This window comes from Colobus angolensis, unplaced genomic scaffold, assembly GCF_000951035.1.
Source record: "Colobus angolensis palliatus isolate OR3802 unplaced genomic scaffold, Cang.pa_1.0 Scaffold35, whole genome shotgun sequence".
Lineage (NCBI taxonomy): Eukaryota > Metazoa > Chordata > Mammalia > Primates > Cercopithecidae > Colobus > Colobus angolensis.
Window position 1 is genome coordinate 703,864 of NW_012116821.1, and position 18,704 is coordinate 722,567.

General features: G+C 40.4%; 2 protein-coding genes across 3 annotated transcripts in view; one reads left to right on the forward strand and one right to left on the reverse strand.

Annotated features, from left to right (window-relative positions):
* The window catches only part of TFB1M (transcription factor B1, mitochondrial), a 61,149-nt gene that overhangs the window by 3,614 nt on the left and 38,831 nt on the right, over positions 1-18,704 (reverse strand). The gene's annotated exons all lie outside the window — the stretch shown is intronic.
* CLDN20 (claudin 20) lies at positions 3,076-14,651 on the forward strand. The gene is made up of 2 exons (XM_011952748.1): positions 3,076-3,347; positions 13,729-14,651. The coding sequence occupies exon 2, from the start codon at positions 13,827-13,829 to the stop codon at positions 14,484-14,486; it is 660 nt and encodes a 219-aa protein (XP_011808138.1). The 5' UTR covers positions 3,076-3,347; positions 13,729-13,826; the 3' UTR covers positions 14,487-14,651.

Here is an 18,704-nt window from a genome sequence, read left to right on the forward strand (position 1 = left end):
GTTGTTAATGAGAATCTCATACAGACTCAATGAAAGGCAAAGAGAGTAGGGCAATTTAGGAGGGGTGGGCTGCACCACTGCTTTTCAAAAGGAACTCTATTGTGGAAATCCCATAGAGGTTGTCATTTTCTCTTAAGAAGACTTGCTTCTAAAGATCCTTGTGGCCACATAATTCCTTAAAAAGATGAAGATCGGAGAGTGGCTTTTCTGGTTGTGTTTATTTTAGGGTAGAAGGAAAACAACTGAATATGATGTGAGACTTTATGGACAAGAAAGTGAAAATAAGCTGTGCTGAGCCTCATGCATCCTGATGTGCTGTGGTGCCTGAGCTACGTTATCTAGGCCCCGGACCCCCGAGACCCTGCACCTACCTATTTAAACAATCAATGACCCTGTCCCCGAAGGTTTCAGGTCAGCTACAGCTGGATGGAATGGGAAATAGAAGGCTTTGGTGGTAAGGGGCGGTGTGGGCTGACACAGGCTGAGAATGTGCCCAGCGGCCTTTCCACACCCCAAATGCCCACCCACAACGTCCATCAGCCTTCTGGTGAAGTCCACCAGGCTGTTCTCGTGAAGATTCTATGGTGGAACAGTAGTTATGAACAGTGACTTCACTAAGATGCCAAATGTTCTTAATACATTTTAAGAAGTGTGTTGAATTGTGTGGAACAGTAGTTATGAGCAGTGACTTCACTAATGCCAAATGCTCCTAATACATTTTAGTAAGTGTGTTGAATTGTGTGCTATATGTTGTTTCATCTGTTTCCTCAAGTTTAGTAACAACTACCTCTTCCTACAGGACTTCCCTTAGACCTTAACAAAACACACCATGGAACAGTGTCTGTCCAGCTTGGAGAGGTCTGTGGTCATCAGGGAAAGAGGGACTGAAGAAGATGAGGGGCTGTGGAGTGGACGCAGGGTTTAGGTGGGGTGGGGGTACTGCTATAGGGAGAGAAGAAAGGTGGTTTCAGCTCAGGGCAGTTCTGGGGAAGGAAAAAGAAGACCTGATCTATGAATGGCGGAGTGCAGGCAGCAGCCCAAGACACACTCCATTGACTTCAGATGTCAGGTTCCTTCCCACAAACTCTGCACTATCCTCCCTACCTTGCCTCCTCCTGATTTGTACAGAGAAGTGGCCCCAACTGTCCGGCATGTGTCTGACCACTCACTACACCTCACCAGCCTTCTCTCACTGGACTCTCCATTCCCCTTTCATCCCCTGAGCTCCCTGGTGCCCTCATCCCTGCCTCCCATTATCCAGGACTCATCTCCTATAACCCTTCAACTCCAGTTCTCCCAGTGACACAGAGCCAATTATAGCAATTCTTACTAGCAGCCTGCTAGTCTCCAGAAAAAACACTCTTAGCAAAATCTGAGATAAAATCTAATCCTTGCCTAGGCCTAAAGCCATGAAGTATTATCAAAACTCTACATAAGGCTTAAAAATTATTAAGACCAAAAACACAAATACAGATAGATGAACTCTCCTTCCAGTACAGAAACTGCCACTTCCAGCTTCCTTATATTTTTAATTTTGGCTTCATCTTTATTTGCCTGATTTCATTCCTTTGAGATATAGTTGGTATTTGTAAATACAGGAAATGTATAACTTTCACTTGGTTTTAAAATCCTGAACAAATATATAGCAGTACCCCGTGTAAACTACAGCAGTCGACTTCTAAAGTTTGAATACAATTCCAATACCCTGCTAAGTTGGCTTACATCACGTCCCAGCTACAACAGCACTCCCCTGAGAAATGCAGTTACTATTTAGTGGGAGAGTCTGTAGAACTCAGTGTCAACAAAGCTCATCCAGTTATGTCTCCTGCTTCTGGGATGGCGAGGACCTCTCCCGTACCACCCCTTCCTCTCCCTTTCCCCCAAAGGCACCTTTCAGAATTACTCTGAATGATGGAGCCCATTTTTTTTTTTTCTTTTTTTTTTTTTTTTTGAGACGGAGTCTTGCTCTGTCGCCCAGGCTGGAGTGCAGTGGCCAGATCTCAGCTCACTGCAAGCTCCGCCTCCCGGGTTTACGCCATTCTCCTGCCTCAGCCTCCCGAGTAGCTGGGACCACAGGCGCCCGCCACCTCACCCGGCTAGTTTTTTGTATTTTTTAGTAGAGACGGGGTTTCACCGGGTTAGCCAGGATGGTCTCGATCTCCTGACCTTGTGATCCGCCCGTCTCGACCTCCCAAAGTGCTGGGATTACAGGCTTGAGCCACCGCGCCCGGCCCATTTTTTCTAGAACTATAGGAAAACTGCTTGGTAACTATGGTAACGAATACAAAAATGCTTTTTACTTGTAACTGAATGCTTATTTAAAATTACAACTATTATTTTTTCTTCCTTGAGTTTTAAGTCTGTTAATGGGTTTGATTACAAAAAAGAAATCAGTACAAAGGCATTAGAAGTACTTAAAATATTCTAGTTCAATGCTGCCAGCCCTTTTCCAAACTCAGTCTATCAGTATACCAAAATGACCTACTAAAATTTCAAATGAAAGGATTTAAAATGAATTTAAATATTTGCCTTTCTAACCCTATACGTCAACACTGTAACAAGCTGTTTCTCAGTGTTAGCGGCTTTAGCCATAACAGGCCCAAAGCAGATGTCCTAGTTTCCAGGCTAGGGTGTCTAGGACGTGACGGGTTATCAGCTCAGAGCAGCACTTGGAACTCACAAGGGACCTGGGCTAAGGAGATATTAAACCTTAAATCTTAGATATTAGATATTACAACTGAGAACTGTAATCAACATGATATACGGATGACACCGAAGAATGTACAACTCAGTTCCTGATGATTATCATATGCCCAAAAGCTAAGTCACGACCACATGCACAGACGCAGAAACAATACTGGCCACTGGCCACGAAAGGGTCTTCATTCAACACTCTCATGGTGTTCAAGACCATTAGAGGACAAGATAGTGGAGAGGAAAAATGATGAGGAAGTTATTCTGTAATTAGCCAAGACACAGCCATAACTTAAGACAACAGAAGGGCTAGTGAAAAAAAAAAAAAGACCACAGGGAATAATCAATAAGACTTTAAAGAACAACATATAAGAAGGATTGAAAGTCCAAAGTGGGATGATCATGGGCAGACCTGGGTAGTTGGGAACAGGAAGCGTATGGAATCTTGCAGGCTATAGGCACCACAAGATGGAACACAGGAGGACAGGGGCTTGGGAGAGTCACTTCAGTGTTGGGTAAAACAGAGCAAGATGAGTGCCTCTGGATGCTTGGTTTCCCCACCTCCAGGGTCTGCTTGCTCTTCAAGTACCTCCCCCAAGCTAATGACAGTCCACTTTAGGACATCGCAGGTCTCAAGGTTACAAGTTTCCCAGGTAAGGAGAATCCCAGGTAGAGGCAGCAAGTCACTGATGCCTATAATATGATAATTATGCATGTCATAGAAAAAGAAAATACTGACAAATGTGAATGTAGATCAAATTTCCTAGAATTGGTTGACTCTACCTGTGATCCACGTCCCAAAGCCAATTTAAGGAAAGAATTTCCACTGTAAAACCTTAAAGCTGACAGCATTCTAAGTATTTCAAACCAACTGGTTCAATAAAGATAACTACACAGTCAGTACCTATCCTAAAGTTTACAATTTGCGTTATTGTAACAATATTTATTTCTGCAGAAGTTCTGTCCTCACCCTTTTTTCTTCCTACAGGTCTTTGTTTTTCTCTCTTTCTTCTTGAGATCATAAAAAAAGAACAGATTTTAAACAGTCACACACCGTTTCCTCTCAGAGCAGATGTGGTAGGAAGAATTGAGGCCAAGAGAGTGACAGGGAACGCAGATCACAATGCGAAATAAGACTAAGAAATGTCATGAGGGGGATGAAGAGTTTTTTTTACTGTGTAAATTATGTAAATGGACATATGTATGTATGTAAATTATACCTATTAGTAATAACAACAACAAGATGAGTCAGTGTCTCTTGGTTCTAACAGATTAAACAATTTCAGGGAGATGCACGTGTATTCTCAAGAAAGCGCAAAATGGAACAAGAATTGACAATTGTTATATAAATATTTTCTGTTATATTTAATCTGGAGTTCCCAGATGATCAGAGGGAAAAGACCTTCCTAAAACCAGGCCTTTTCCACAAGCCATGACCTTGGTGTCTGTGAAGCAGCAGCATCTGGAGGTGCCCTGTGTTTCTGTCCTGGGCTGTGCTCCCACTTGGTTTGTGGATGTGGCAGGAGTTGCCTGAGGCAGCTTCGAGGCTGCCCAGCCCGGCCATGGGTGTGGCAGCACATTGGCAACTGCCAGGGTCTGGACTCTAGCGCTGCAGGTCCTGAGCAACTCCAGTCCCTCAGAGCGAAGCCAGGACCTCAGAGAGGCTTGCAATCTAAACAAACTCAGACGGTACTTGGTAAAGCTATTAATATTATTAAAAGACTGAAATAAAACATGCATACAAATCTAGTAATTCATAATAAACCATAATTGTCAAACGGACTAGACATCACACTGAAGATGCTTGGTCAGTACATTCGTATATTCATAGCTGATACTGTTAATTTCCTAAGGCTGGGCCAGGAGAAAAACATTATTTTAGGATTAGGTCAAATCACTTTAAATCTGTGGGGCTGGAACAGGTAACTATTTTATCTTACTCTGAACTGTCATTATTTTCAAGGTTGAATGGAAAGCAAACAAGAAAAAAACATTTGTATTAGTCAGGGTTCTCTAGAGGGATGGAACTAATGGAATTACATATAAAGAGGACTTTATTAAGTATTAACTCACTCGATCACAAGGTCCCACAATAGGCCATCTATAGGCTGAAAAGCAAGGAGAACCAGTCCGAGTTCCAAAACTGAAGAACTTGGGAGTCCGATGTTTGAGGGCAGGAAGCGTCCAGCACAGGAGAAAGATGTGGGCTGGGAGACTAAGCCAGACTCTCTTTTCACATTCTTCTGCCCGCTTATATTCTAGCCGAACTGGCAGCTGATTAGATGGTGCCCACCCAGACTGAGGGTGGGTCTGCCTTCCCCAGCCCACTGACTCAAATGTGGATCTCCTTTGGCAGCATCCTCACAGACACACCTAAGATCAATACTTTGTATCCTTCAATCCAATCAAGCTGACACTCAGTATTAACCATCACAACGTTGTTTTTTAAATTCAGAACCCCAATTTCTCGTTAGAATTAAGTCAATAGCATTTGAAAAACACAAGGATGGGGCTCCATCCCAGAAAAATAAGAGCCACTGGGTTGGGCCTGAGCCTCTCGGGGCTTTTCCAAAGCCTTGTGGGAAGTGAGAATCACAGGTTTGGGGAACAATCCCAGTTGCTTGGGAAAGTATCACACAGTCAACTCAAATCCTGGAGGCTAGGAGTGCAGCTAGAGCCCTGTGATACCGCCAAAGCCAGCCTGAGTCCCTGCTGGGTACAGCTCACCAGGGAGGATGAAAAGCCAGACACAAACTTCCCCAGTCTCGCTCACAGTTAAGAATGACCAAATGAGCCAGTTCTGGAAACTGAGACATTAAAGCAAAGTCTGGGGTGGGGGTGGGAGAGGGGAAGAGAACTCTAGAATACTTTGCTGCCTTTTTTTTCTTTTCTTTTCTTTTTTTTTTGAGATGGAGTCTCACTCTATTGTCCATGCTGGAGCGCAGTGGTGTGATCTTGGCTCACTGCAACCTCTACCTCCTCCCGAGTAGCCGGGACTACAGGCGGGTGGCACTATGCCCGGCCAAGTTTTGTATTTTTAGTAGAGATGGGGTTCACCATGTTGGCCAGGCTGGTCTCAAACTTCTGGCCTCAAGTGATCCACCTGCCTTGGCCTCCCAGTGTTGGGATTATGAGCGTGAGCCACCACGCTTGGCCGTAGAATACGGTGCTTCTTGATGAAAGGGTCAGCTGAGGCAGCCATCTCATAGCTGTTGAAGTAAAAATAAAATATAGAGACAAATCTCCAAATTCAATGTTTTATTTGGGAAGCAAGAATTGTAATTCAGGGCCTACACACAGACCAGGTGGTCTTTGGAGTGTCCAAAGAACAAAGGGAAGGCTGGGAGTTTTATTAGAGAAATGTTGTGTGTTGTTTTGAAAGAAAGCTCATTGGCACTAGAGAAGCTTTTGGGTGTGGGCGAGCTCTGATTGGTGAGTGACGACAGCAGGTAAAACCAGTCTTAGAGTCACAGTAGGTGGTCCCAGAAGCTACGGTAAAACTGGTCTTGGTGTTACAGCAGGCTGTTTCAGCAGCTGGGCTGATAGAAAGTGTAAATTTTGGAGCAGGTGCTATGGTGCTATGTGCCCTGAGTGCTTTTTTCTCTTGGCCCCTTGACTCTGATTTAGTTGGGTAAGACAAGAATGACCTAATTTGTATCATCAACTTTCACACAGTCAAGAAAAGTTCAGTTTGAAGGAACCGAAAAACAGAATGAGCTGGAATCCTTAAGAAGAGTTTTAAACTGCAGAACTAACCTTGAACAGTACTGACTTCCAAACAGTGAGTCCTTATAGCTTAGTCTACTGTTAGATTTTTCTGTAATTTGTCCACTGAAATATCTGAAACCAATACAAGCCTAAAGCCCCTTCTATAAATTTGTTTTCAAAATGTAGACAGGAAATTTTGGGTTCTTTTTACAGACTGAAGATGCTCTTGACTACATTATATATATATTTAATTATATTTGCAGAATTTATGAACACCCTTTATCTTGAATTCATTTCCTATGCAATCTCTCTACTCATCTAGTTAGTTCTATTTAATCGCTCCCATTACCACAGCCTCCCAGAGTCCGTCTGTCTCCAATTTTGATCTCTTTAAATCCTCCACACCATAGCCAAGTGCTCTGTAAACCACAAATTCCACCACGAAAAAACACTCTGATGGTTCACACTGCCTCTACTGGTGGTCTTCAAACTCTTTCTTGAAGAAAATGTCAGCCACCAAAGTGTTTTCCCTCAACCCCGATCCCCAGGCTTCTGTGATTAGGGTAGAGGTCTCTCTCACAAGCCTGTTTGTTACTGGGATCCAGTGATGAGACGATGGAGTGCAATGCTTTATAAACTGTTAAGCTCTACAGGAAGATGTGGTATTGTTATTTCCAAAATACTCAGTTAAATTACTGACTCTTTCAGAAAGACAATAAAAGCCTGCCTGAACATCCAGATTAACATCACTAAGCAACAAATTACTTAAACAGAAGTTAAAGGAATTTCTGCTTGAAGATAAATGAAAACATTCTAAAGAAGAAAGATGGACCGCAATCACTCAACCCACAGCAGACTTTGCAGGAACTGAGAATTAAATGCTGATATGTAAAGCTACAGAGATTTCTGGGTTAATTTGTCTCCATAGCTTATAAACTACCATAGAGAGGTAGGACTTGCAAATACATTCTTTTATTAGAGGTGGGGCAGTGCTATGTAGTATGTCAGGGGTTCAAAAATCGCTGTTTTGGGCCTCAACCCCATTCCTGCAATTTACTCATTTTACAGCCTTAGTCAAAAGTTACTTCTCTGAAGCTTAATTTTCTTTCTTTTTTTTTTTTTTGAGACAGAGTCTCGCTCTATCACCCAGGTTGGAGTGCTATGACATGACTTGGCTCACTGCAACTTCCATCTGCTGGGTTCAAGTGATTCTCTTGCTTCAGCCTCCCGAATAACTGGGGCTACTGGCGTGTGCCACCATGCCTGGCTAATTTTTGTATTTTTAGCAGAGACAAGGTTTCACCATGTTGGCCAGGCTGTTCTTGGATTCCTGACCTCAGGTGATCCGCCTGCCTCAGCCTCCCAAAGTGTTGGGATTACAGGCATGAGCCACCGCACCCGGCCAGTTTTCTTATCTATAAAATTCCTCTTATCTCATAGGTTTGTTTTGAGAATTAAGTATTATAGCACATTAAGCAGTACCTGGCATATGGAAAGCAGGTTATAAATGGTAGATATTATTATTAGCAAGATGACAAACTAGAGTTCCAAAATTACTTAAAATTCTAGTCCTGTTTAGAAATAAAATATTTTTAAACATTCAAGTGCAATTTATAGTTTAACATTATATACTTAAAGTCAGTTTCTGAATTCATTCATTGAGCAAATATTTATTGTATCCCTACTATGTACCAGGCACTGCTCCCGGCACAGGGGAATCAGCGATGAACAAAACAGAGAGAGGTCCCTGCCCTGTAGGGCTGACCTTCTACCTCAGAGGTCTTGTGCTACAGTGGAAGCAGAAGAGGGGCTCAGAGGTGGAAGGTTCTTGTTCTAGTCTGAAGTCAGAAACAAAACAACTTGTTGACTGAAGGGATGTTGGGTATGGAATCAGGGATGACTTTTAAGATCTCAGGCTGGCCAAATGGAAAGAAGGATTTGCCATTAATGAACACGGGAAAACCGTGGGGAGAACAGTTTGGGGATGGTCAGGAGTTCAGTCTTGTGCCACGACAGGTCGGAGCTATCCATCAGTAACGCCAAGTCAGCAGACAGAAACACAACTTGGGAGTTCAGGGGAGAGGGCTGGGCAAGAGATTTAAGCTGAGGGGTCATAAGACTCATCTAGGAGAGTCTCTAGACTTAAAAGATTAATATTCCTTTAATGTCCACATCAGACGTAGATAGGAATGTTGATAAAACTACATTTCTGTTTACACTTCTACTTTCCTAGCTCCTTTTTTATATAAGAAATTCTGCCTTCATTAAAGGTCTATAGCTAAAGAAAGTTGCTTCCATTTCAGTTTTTCTTTCTAAAGCAGGCAATTAATATTTTATAGGATTATTGTTTGCATCAAGGCAAAAAAAAATAATCAAAATGTTTTGAGAATAGAAATGTACATTAAATCATGTTTAACCCATTTACCCTTCAGCGAGCTTCCTTATGCTAGAGGTTAGAGTGGGGAGCAGCTGGGTCCCTCCACCAGCCGTCAGTCAGCCTCACAAAGCTTATGTCTGCACTAACAACCACAGTGACTAGCAAAACAAGCCAGGATGCTGGAGGGCCCTGGTGAGGTTTCTTCTGATGCAGCACTAATGACACTGCTGTGACTACTAGTGTCTGCAATTCAACTCAACTTCTTCCAGTATTTATTTATGCACTGAATTGTTTGTATTTCCCATGAAATAAAATAAAATAACAAAGCCAGTACACATAAAGCTTATAACGACTTAGAGAGGTAAGACTTAACATGTAATCAACACTATGGCTAAAAAGCAAACCCGCAGATGTTAGATTTAGAAAAGAGGAAAACAGTATCTTGCTAAATGTCAAACTTAGGATTAAAACAAACAAAAACAAAAAATCCAGATAACTGAAACACGTGTTTGTTTATTTACTACTTTTAAACAAATGATTAAAGTCTAACATGGTTATTAAGTTGTTAAATTTAAAAATCCAATAATCAAATTATCTTCTTTCTATATAATGGCTATGAATTTATAGCTCGTAGAATAAAACTTACTGAGGAAGAAAAAAATGAGAACCCAAAAGGATGGCAGTGAAATCCATGTGTACCATTATTCGTGGGCTACAACCTCAGTATCTGATCACAGTCTTATCTGCTGTGTCTCCTCACATCACTTCGGGTAATTTATTCATAAAATTTCCTGAATCTCTATAATTATACTCCACAGATCTTTCTAAGTGGAAGGAATAACAAGAAAACTCAGGGCACCACACACACACAAATACCGGTAGGGTCAGTGATCAGATTCTAGTCAAAAGTTGTTGCTGGGTTTTCTTTTATTGAAAAAAAATACGTATTTTAAAAAACTTTCTTCTGAATGATTATTTCTGAAAGTTAACAATTTTGTGAATTCAGGTTCCAGACAAGTCAAGAATACCAGGGAAAAAAGGGAGTCTCAACTCTTATTTGTAAAGCATGACATAGTTAAAAATATTTCAGACCACATTCTTGAACGGAGGACATAAAATAATACATTATATCTTTCAACATAGAGAAAATTTCAAAAATAAATTATAACTATGTGACTAAAACATAGTATTAAAAGAAAAGAAGGCCTTTTTGTGAGTACCCAAATAATTCCTCCTCTGTACAGTGACACAAACGCATTTTTAGCTTTCAGGTTTCAACAAATCCTGCTGTAACAACAACTCCCTCCCTTCCCCGCCTCTCCTTTCTTAATTCTCCCACATCTCAAAAAATGAGATGGAGAACCTGGTATTTATCTTCCAACACCATCAGCAGTTTTTACTTCTCAGATTTCTACGTTGTCCTTTATTTGCTTTTTTCAAGTTAACTTATTGGAGCTTTATAAACATATCCAGAATTTCTGAAATAAGCCTCACGTATATGGTTTTTCTTCAACATAACTAACTGAGGTTAATTTGAAGACAACTGACCGAAGGAGTTAAGACAGTGAAGGCTACGGACGAAAGGTATGGTAAATAAAACATGTCTTAAGGCTTAGAGATCTAAGAATAGGTATTTCAGTATTATTTAGTTTGAATTATAAGTTGTAAATCTGCTTTTAAATATTATTTTTGATATAAATAAATCTTGTCTGGAAAGCTGACTACATTTTAGTGAAATCTACAACAGACTTTCTATTGGCAAATAGTTCAAAAACTGAACGTGCTTGGTTCTGTTCTGTGTGCACTGTGTTTTGGGACCATGAGAGAGTTTTCACTGTAGATCATGTAAGTTTTTACATGCGACCCCTCCCCCCTGCTCCTGCTTGCCTTCACAGTATTTCTCTACCACCACCACAGCCACTGGAACAAAGTGTGTCTTTATTCTCTACGAGATAGAAATTTTGAGAGAACAGGCCGCAAATGGTATTATGCTTGTGGCTGGAGGGTAAACTGCAATATAGCCAAAATGCCAGTATATCTGTATGAGCAGAAAGTGACCTTCATTTGGAGAACAAATTCTTTCTACATAAGTTCTCTATGAAGAAAAAAAGCATTTGAATCTAATATTCAACAGTAAGCAAGCACTATGCTAATTAAATGCAATGTCATATTGTTTACACTGATTTTGGCTGTCTGTAATTGATCACTGCCAGTACTTGTTAATTATGATGAACAAACTGTCTTCATGTCTGAAATATACTGAAAGTTATAAAATGTACTGGTTAATGGGAAGAAAAGGATTATAATTGGTAAGCTGAACATAGATTGACAACATACAAAGGTTATTCATTCAAAGTAGAAAGAAAGAGAGAGGGAGAGAGAACAGTGAGCAAGCAGATGCTGTTAGAAAATGTTACAGCAACCCCACACTTGAAGAATCCCTAAGGTGAAAATGGTCCGGAGGCAGTAATTTAGCAAGCTGGCTGGAGTCCAAAATGCTGAAACCTAAACTTGAAAACAGCTATTATAAAACTGTAAACATGTGCTTGATTTTTTTCTAGAAACTTTAACTTTGTTCTATTTTGGTCTAAGTTTGGAAAACAGAAAAGAAACTAACTGAATGATACCAGGCGAATCCTAAGCACACTGATGTTCACAGACAAGTCTGACTCTTAAGAACTTAAAATCCTAGGGAAATTCTTTTCTAAAATGGTAAGATTTACATTTTCAGATTATGTACAAAAACAGAACAGCACAATCCAGATAGTCTAGGATCTAACATCTTAGAGAATCAATGTTTGTAGCTATGCAAAGTTTGTACTTTAAATTTAAATAGGCAATGGATTAGTACTATTTCAAATATTTAACCAAAGCCAGGCATCAATCTCCTTGCTGAGTCATCTGAAGCTGAGCCATTTGCCCTATTAACTTCCTCTACAGTCCTTTTTTTCCCTGGTGGGGAGGCGAGTGGGTGAAATAGACAGTTAACGGTGCTTTCTGCCTCCAGATGTAGTGTTTTCCCTGGTTCCCATGAGAAACACACGGGGCGAGATTTTAGCAGGAAGTGTTGCGGTAAATGGGGGAAATGATGCGGGATGATCCCGTGAGGTAGGAGGGGTGGACAGAGATCTGAACACTGCAGGTTGGTTGCTGAAGACGGTATAGCATGGGGTAATATCCTAGCTGAACATCCTGATCTGAAAAAACGAGGATGCTTGAGATTGTCTGTCTGAGGTTTCTTTCAGCTCTAAGATTCTATGAAAATAAATCAGCCCAAGGAAAGAAGAGAAAAAGGGAAAAGATCTAAATAATTTTAAACATCAAATGTCACAATATACAAGAAATACAAATACTAGTAATGATGTCAATTTTAAACTACTGAGGACTTTCTGTGGCTTAAATATTGTTCAAAGCCCTTAAAATGTATTAACTTATTTAACCCTATGAAAGAAGTACTCCAATCCTTCCCATTTTCCAGAAGAGGATACTGAGGCACAGAGAGGTATAAAGCTAAGAACTGGCCCAGGTGTTTTTGACTCAAGAGCCTGTATTGCCTTTTGTGAAATACCTATGAATCACGATACAGCCACTTCATCATATCATTCAAAATTAATTCAGAACAACAAAGAAAGTCAGTACTGCAGTATTTCAGAAACCATTACATTTTTCTCAAAGAAGGCAGTAAGCAGTGCCAGATGGGCTAGATGGGGGAACAGGAATAGAAAGATGGAATCGAAGTCTTTTTGTTTCTTAAAACACAGCCAAGCCACAAAGTAGGTGTAGTCTTTTCCTTGCTCTTAAAAATAAACAAAGAAAATAAAGGGTTAAATTATTTTGGGTATCCTTTCACATACAACTAATGGTGTGGTTATTTCTGGTATGTATTTTTGAGATCTGCCATCACTACTTCTGAATTGTTTAGAATAGCCGGCTTCATTTTGGCCAGGAAATGATTCTAGTCCCAGTTAGAAAGGACCTCACGTTTTTATATACAAAAAACAGTGGCTTAATTGTTTTGAGTACCAGGTTCCTGAAGTAAAACAAGTACTAACCTCAGTCAGGATTTTGCAAACAGGTATTAGCTAGAACTTAGGGATAACCATGCCAGAAACGTAGACTTCTTCCTGCTGCTTTCCTTCCTCCTCAAATGGTTCACTTGGGCTATGTGCCTGGCTCTGTGGGTGTGTCATAAAGATCTGTTTATGAAAGCCATTTCTTAAATACTTTTCTAAAATGTATTTATAAACCATCTTTAAAAGGTGGCCTTAATTTATTTTCTTATTACCTACTATTTTCATTAAAGATAAAATCATTTGAAAAACCTATAACGCTATTAAAATTCTTTATCAGGCCGAGACGGGCGGATCACGAGGTCAGGAGGTCAAGACCATCCTGGCTAACACGGTGAAACCCCGTCTCTACTAAAAAATACAAAAAACTAGCTGGGCAAGGTGGCGGGCACCTGTAGTCCCAGCTACTCGGGAGGCTGAGGCAGGAGAATGGCGTGAACCTGGGAGGCGGAGCTTGCAGTGAGCTGAGATCTGGCCACTGCACTCCAGCCTGGGCGACAGAGCGAGACTCCGTCTCAAAAAAAAAAAAAAAAAAAAAAAAAATTCTTTATCAGATACTATAGCTGGAATTTCAAATGTCTAAATCTCCTAACAAGGTACATGTCCACTTTACAGTTTCAGCATATGTTGAGTTTTAAAAAGAATTAAGTGGGCAATTGCTTTCTTTATGCCCTGTATCAACACCACCCATGCATATCACTCAGACCAATCTTCAAGGCCCAGTGGGAGCTTTTCTCCTCCGGCCTACAGCATCCTCATCTGCTTGGGGGCTGGAGAAGAGGGGTACTCAGGTGTGTTCTTGGCTCCTACTCAAAAGGGAAGCCTTTTGTTTACTTACACTTTCTTTCCCTCAATCCTGGTTTTGTCTTCTTTCCTTAGGCTTTGTTATTTGGTTCTCTACTGCGCAGAAATAGATACGACAGCCAGCATTGTTAAGCATCAGGATTTTCTAAGAGAACAGACTTAACAGTAACATCATGGCCTCAGCAGGACTTCAGCTCCTTGCTTTCATCCTGGCCTTATCTGGGGTCTCTGGAGTGCTCACAGCCACCTTGCTGCCCAACTGGAAGGTGAATGTGGATGTGGGCTCCAACATCATAACAGCCATTGTGCAGCTGCACGGGCTCTGGATGGACTGTACGTGGTACAGCACCGGGATGTTCAGCTGTGCCCTGAAACACTCCATTCTGTCCCTCCCCATCCACGTGCAGGCTGCAAGAGCCACCATGGTCCTGGCGTGTGTTCTGTCTGCTTTGGGGATCTGCACTTCCACAGTAGGAATGAAATGTACTCGCTTAGGAGGGGACAGAGAAACCAAGAGCCATGCTTCCTTTGCTGGAGGAGTCTGTTTCATGTCTGCAGGAATCTCTGGTTTAATCCCGACAGTGTGGTACACAAAGGAGATCATCGCAAACTTTCTGGATCTGACAGTTCCAGAAAGCAACAAACACGAACCTGGAGGAGCTATCTATATCGGATTCATTTCAGCAATGCTGTTGTTTATCTCTGGCATGATTTTCTGCACCTCTTGTATAAAAAGGAATCCAGAAGCTTGGCTCGACCCACCCACGCAGCAGCCTATCTCTAACACACAGCTCGAGAACAATTCCACACACAATCTGAAGGATTATGTGTAAATAACTGAGTGATACATATGAAACGGGATTTTTGGGTGCCAAATGGGACTTTTAGATTTTAAAAAATCAGAATTATGCTTAACTTTCCCTACAAAGAAAGTAGAATGTAAAATACTTTAACAACTACAAGGTAGTTTAAAATGCCAATAAAACTATCATATACAATTATATCTGTCTGAAGAGTTCTTTATTTTTTCCATTATTGTTTCCATGTTTTACTTAAAGATTTATAACTGAAAGGGGTTCTGATTACATTCATAAGGCAATTAATTGATAGCTCTTTTTCTTTTTTAAGATAATTTGCTGATACAGCTTTCGAACTGGATTTTATAAAAGAACTAAACTGCCAAGTATAAAAAGTACCTTGCCCTGGTGTGAACCAAGAGTATTCTCCACTTTGCTATGTGGTTGGCAACAACACAGCAACTTGCTTCTGTTTTAAAGCTACAGTGTGTGAATGTACATTAGGAATACAAGAGCTGCCTATTCCATTCAGATGCTGCCAAAACCATCCATCCCAAGTCTCCACCTCCTGTGACCAGCCCGTTTCTTTTTCATTTTAGAAAACCATCTACATATATTTGTAAGAGCTGACAATATCATATGCAAACCAAGATTAGGCAGAACTGAAGAAATTGGTAAATGCTACCACAGTAAAGCAAAGCCAAACCAAATTAAAATCTCTAGGACTCTTAAAGCATTAAGTACAAGCTAAGTGATAACAACAACAGTTTGTTTCAAAATGTTTAAGAACTCCCTTCTTCTGCCTCTAGCAAGGGTACTCTCCACAGATTAAGTTCATTTATCCTATAACATTCTGGATTTACTACCATCCCACTTCCCCTCTCATTTACTAGTATTTGGATGATAAAAGTTACTTTTAAGTTGTCACTTTTTCTCTCAAATTTCATTCATGCTAACAAAAATGTTGTTTTCTTCTAAATGAGCTGTTTCAATTAATGAATGTCAAGATATATTTTAAATAAATAATGCTTTTAAAATATAAATTATGATATGTGATTCAAATATTTTAGCAAGAAAATAAAAACTGAGTTTTCAGTAGGTGCGAAGGAAACATTGCACACCATTGTTTCTAATAATTTATTTGTTAATGGAAGCTTAGTCATTGTCAATGATTCAATGGTAAAGGGGAAAAAAGACTAGTTCTTTGTACATGAATAACTCAGGAAGTGGGAAGAATATCTTTTATGTAAGTAAATACCTTTCATTTGTGCATACAGAAGTAGACTAACATATCTTATGCCTATTTTACTGGGTGGACATTCTCTTCTGCAACACTGTCATTAGCTATTAATGAAATCGCTAAAACGAAAACATTATCACATATGGGAATTAGGAAGGGAATCATTCTGCAGAAGGTTAAATGATTGTTTAAAGTATGTACTCCTTTTGAGTGATCAAAATGGTATTTTATCCACAAGTGTCATATTAAAAAGAATTCTGACACAAAGAAGGTTTTCATGCAAATTAATGTGATAGAACTGCTTTGACCCCATTAGTAGTTGTCTCACTTTGCTTAATGTGGCTGGGTTTATATAGTCTATGTAGCTTTTAGTCCTACAGTAAAATTCTTTGTATCTGCTATATCATTCTATATACACTTCAAAAAATAATTTTTATTTAGCTCTGGGATATTTTCTTCCTAAGTAGAAACAGGAATGTTTCAAACTCTCAGAAAATCAGACATTTTATACGAAATAATGGCCCAATGTATTGTTTGGAAGTGGCAATCATGCCATAAATGATGTGGAGTCTCTCCATTCCTACAGGAATTCCTATCCTGCTGCATTCATTTCTCCACCTGCACTCCTCCCAGCCTCGCTCCCTTGCTACCAAAGCTCCTGCTCACCCTTCAGGATTCACAGGGGACCGCTCCTGTAAACTCAATCCTGACAGCCTAGAAGTTCAAACCCGCATCTGTGTTCTCAGAAAATGTTCTTTTTAACAAATTATGAATTTAATAAATGCTCTCATTTAATCCTTACAATAGCTCCCATGAGCACACCAAGACTTAAGTAATGTGTACTGTGTAAAAATGCTCTATTTAAGAAATTATGAAATTACAAGTTTACATGATTGCATCTCCAACTAGACTGGGAGGTGAGGTGTCCTTTTTACCTCTGCATTCTCAGTGACATGTCATGGCAAGTGCTTCCTAACACATGCCAGTCCTGGTCTAAATCCTCTGTCTACTGGTTTAAACCTAACAACTCTACCAAGCAGGAACTATTCTCATGATCTTACAGGACACTGAGGGAGACAGAGATGACGTAAGTTCCCTAACTTGCCCAAGGTCACATAACTAGCAAGTAGGGAGATGGCTCCAACCTGAGGGAACCAGATTCTGGAGTCAAACCACGTGGGTGCAAGCCCTGGTGTGGGTGCATGGTTACACAGTATGCATTACTTAACTAAGGTCTTGGTTTGCTCATGTGAAAATGAGAATAAGAACGGCATCTATCCATAGAGTTCTTGCGGGGATTAAATGAGATGACACACAGAAAGCAGTTGGTGCACAGAAAGCATATGACTAGTGCTACTCGATCGTTCTTAGTCTAATCGAGCGGCTTCCTCTGGGGTGAGTTTAGCCTGCAGGGGACATTTGGCGATGCCAGGACACATTTTTGGTTGTCTCAATTGAGGTAGTGCTACTGAATCTAGTAGGAAGAGGCCAGGGATGCTGTTAAGTATCTTACAACACACAGGACAAACTCTGGCAACAAAGAATTATCTGGCCCCAAGTGTCGACAGTTTGAGAAATCATAGTCTAATTTATTGAATATACGTATTCATTTTTCTTTGATCAAAAGTTACCAAAATAAAACCTAGAAGCCCAAAAATATCATACTTAATTTTTTTAACCTATGGAGCATGTGTATATCTGTATCTATACATATGACTGAAGAATTCATCTAGCAATTCTGACAAAAATGATAGACTTAAATTAAGTCAGAAGAATTGGGTATAAAATTGGGATGGGTTTGGGAGCAATTTAGGTAATGTCAGAAGCTGGTGAACGACTGCCTAGTTGCGAGGGTCAGCAGTTGTAAAGGTCTGGGGAGGTGGTGCTTAAGATGACCTCCAAGGTTTAGGCTTGGATGACATCGGTGGATGATGTCATTAGTCAGCATAGTGAATATGAGGCAGGGGGAGGGCAGGCCTAGGGTAGTTAGATAGAAGTTCAGTTTTGGATGTGGACAATGTTTTCTCATGTGTCTTTCATCACTATATATTGTAAGCTACATTACTTTAGCAAATACTAACTTGACTTTTGAGGATTTTTAGCCTAGCCGATAATCTGCAGAACACTGTCACATTATTATCATTATCTCCAGTAGCTTTTGTATTAATTTCATTGCATTTTATACATACATAAAACTATGTATGCAAAAGTATGCAAAAATGCAATTTTGCTTTCTCCTTCCTTGGATTTAGAATACTTACCATTTACTTTATTCTTGAGCAATTTATGAAAGCATGCCTAGAACTGAATTAAAATTGCAAGAGCAAACACTCTTATCTCTATTCAACACATATTTCACCTGATTTTTAAGGAAGATGACTCTGGTACTGCTCTAATTATAAAAATGGCTTTTGGTTTATATTTATTTTTATTTTGGACTCCAGGGCTTTAAAAAAGAATTTGAGGCAACTTATAATAAAATTGCAGTTATAATAAGTATTAAGACAACTGATAAAGATGAAAGACTGAAGTTACAAACAAAAAGAAGAGAGGAAAAATGCTACTCAATGTTCCTGGTTGAAGCATGCTAAAGCAATTAAACATGAAACTTGGTTTAGAACTTCCAAGCAACCGAGGCAGAGAGGTGGCCATGTGAGTAATCTTACAGCTTTGTCTACTGGTAGGAAGCCAGACAGGATGCTGTGTCTTGGCCAAGCTCCTTCCACTGGGCCAGGGCAGCCATCCCCCAGATGCTGGCACTGATGGGTGCTAACGGCTCCCAGAGATGGAGCTGCCTCTACTGGGAAGTGACTGCCCCACTGCTCCCTGCAAAGACTGGCTGGCACAGGTTCCAACAAGCTGGTCCCTTGCCTCAAGGGAACACAGACACGTGGGGCAATTTGTGCTACACAGTTCCTTCCCCCGCCATGGTTCCAGGCTGAAGCTGGTCTCCCGGAGGAACAATATTCTTACTTAGCTCTTCCCTTGCTCTTTCCCGCTACCCTCATGCCCCT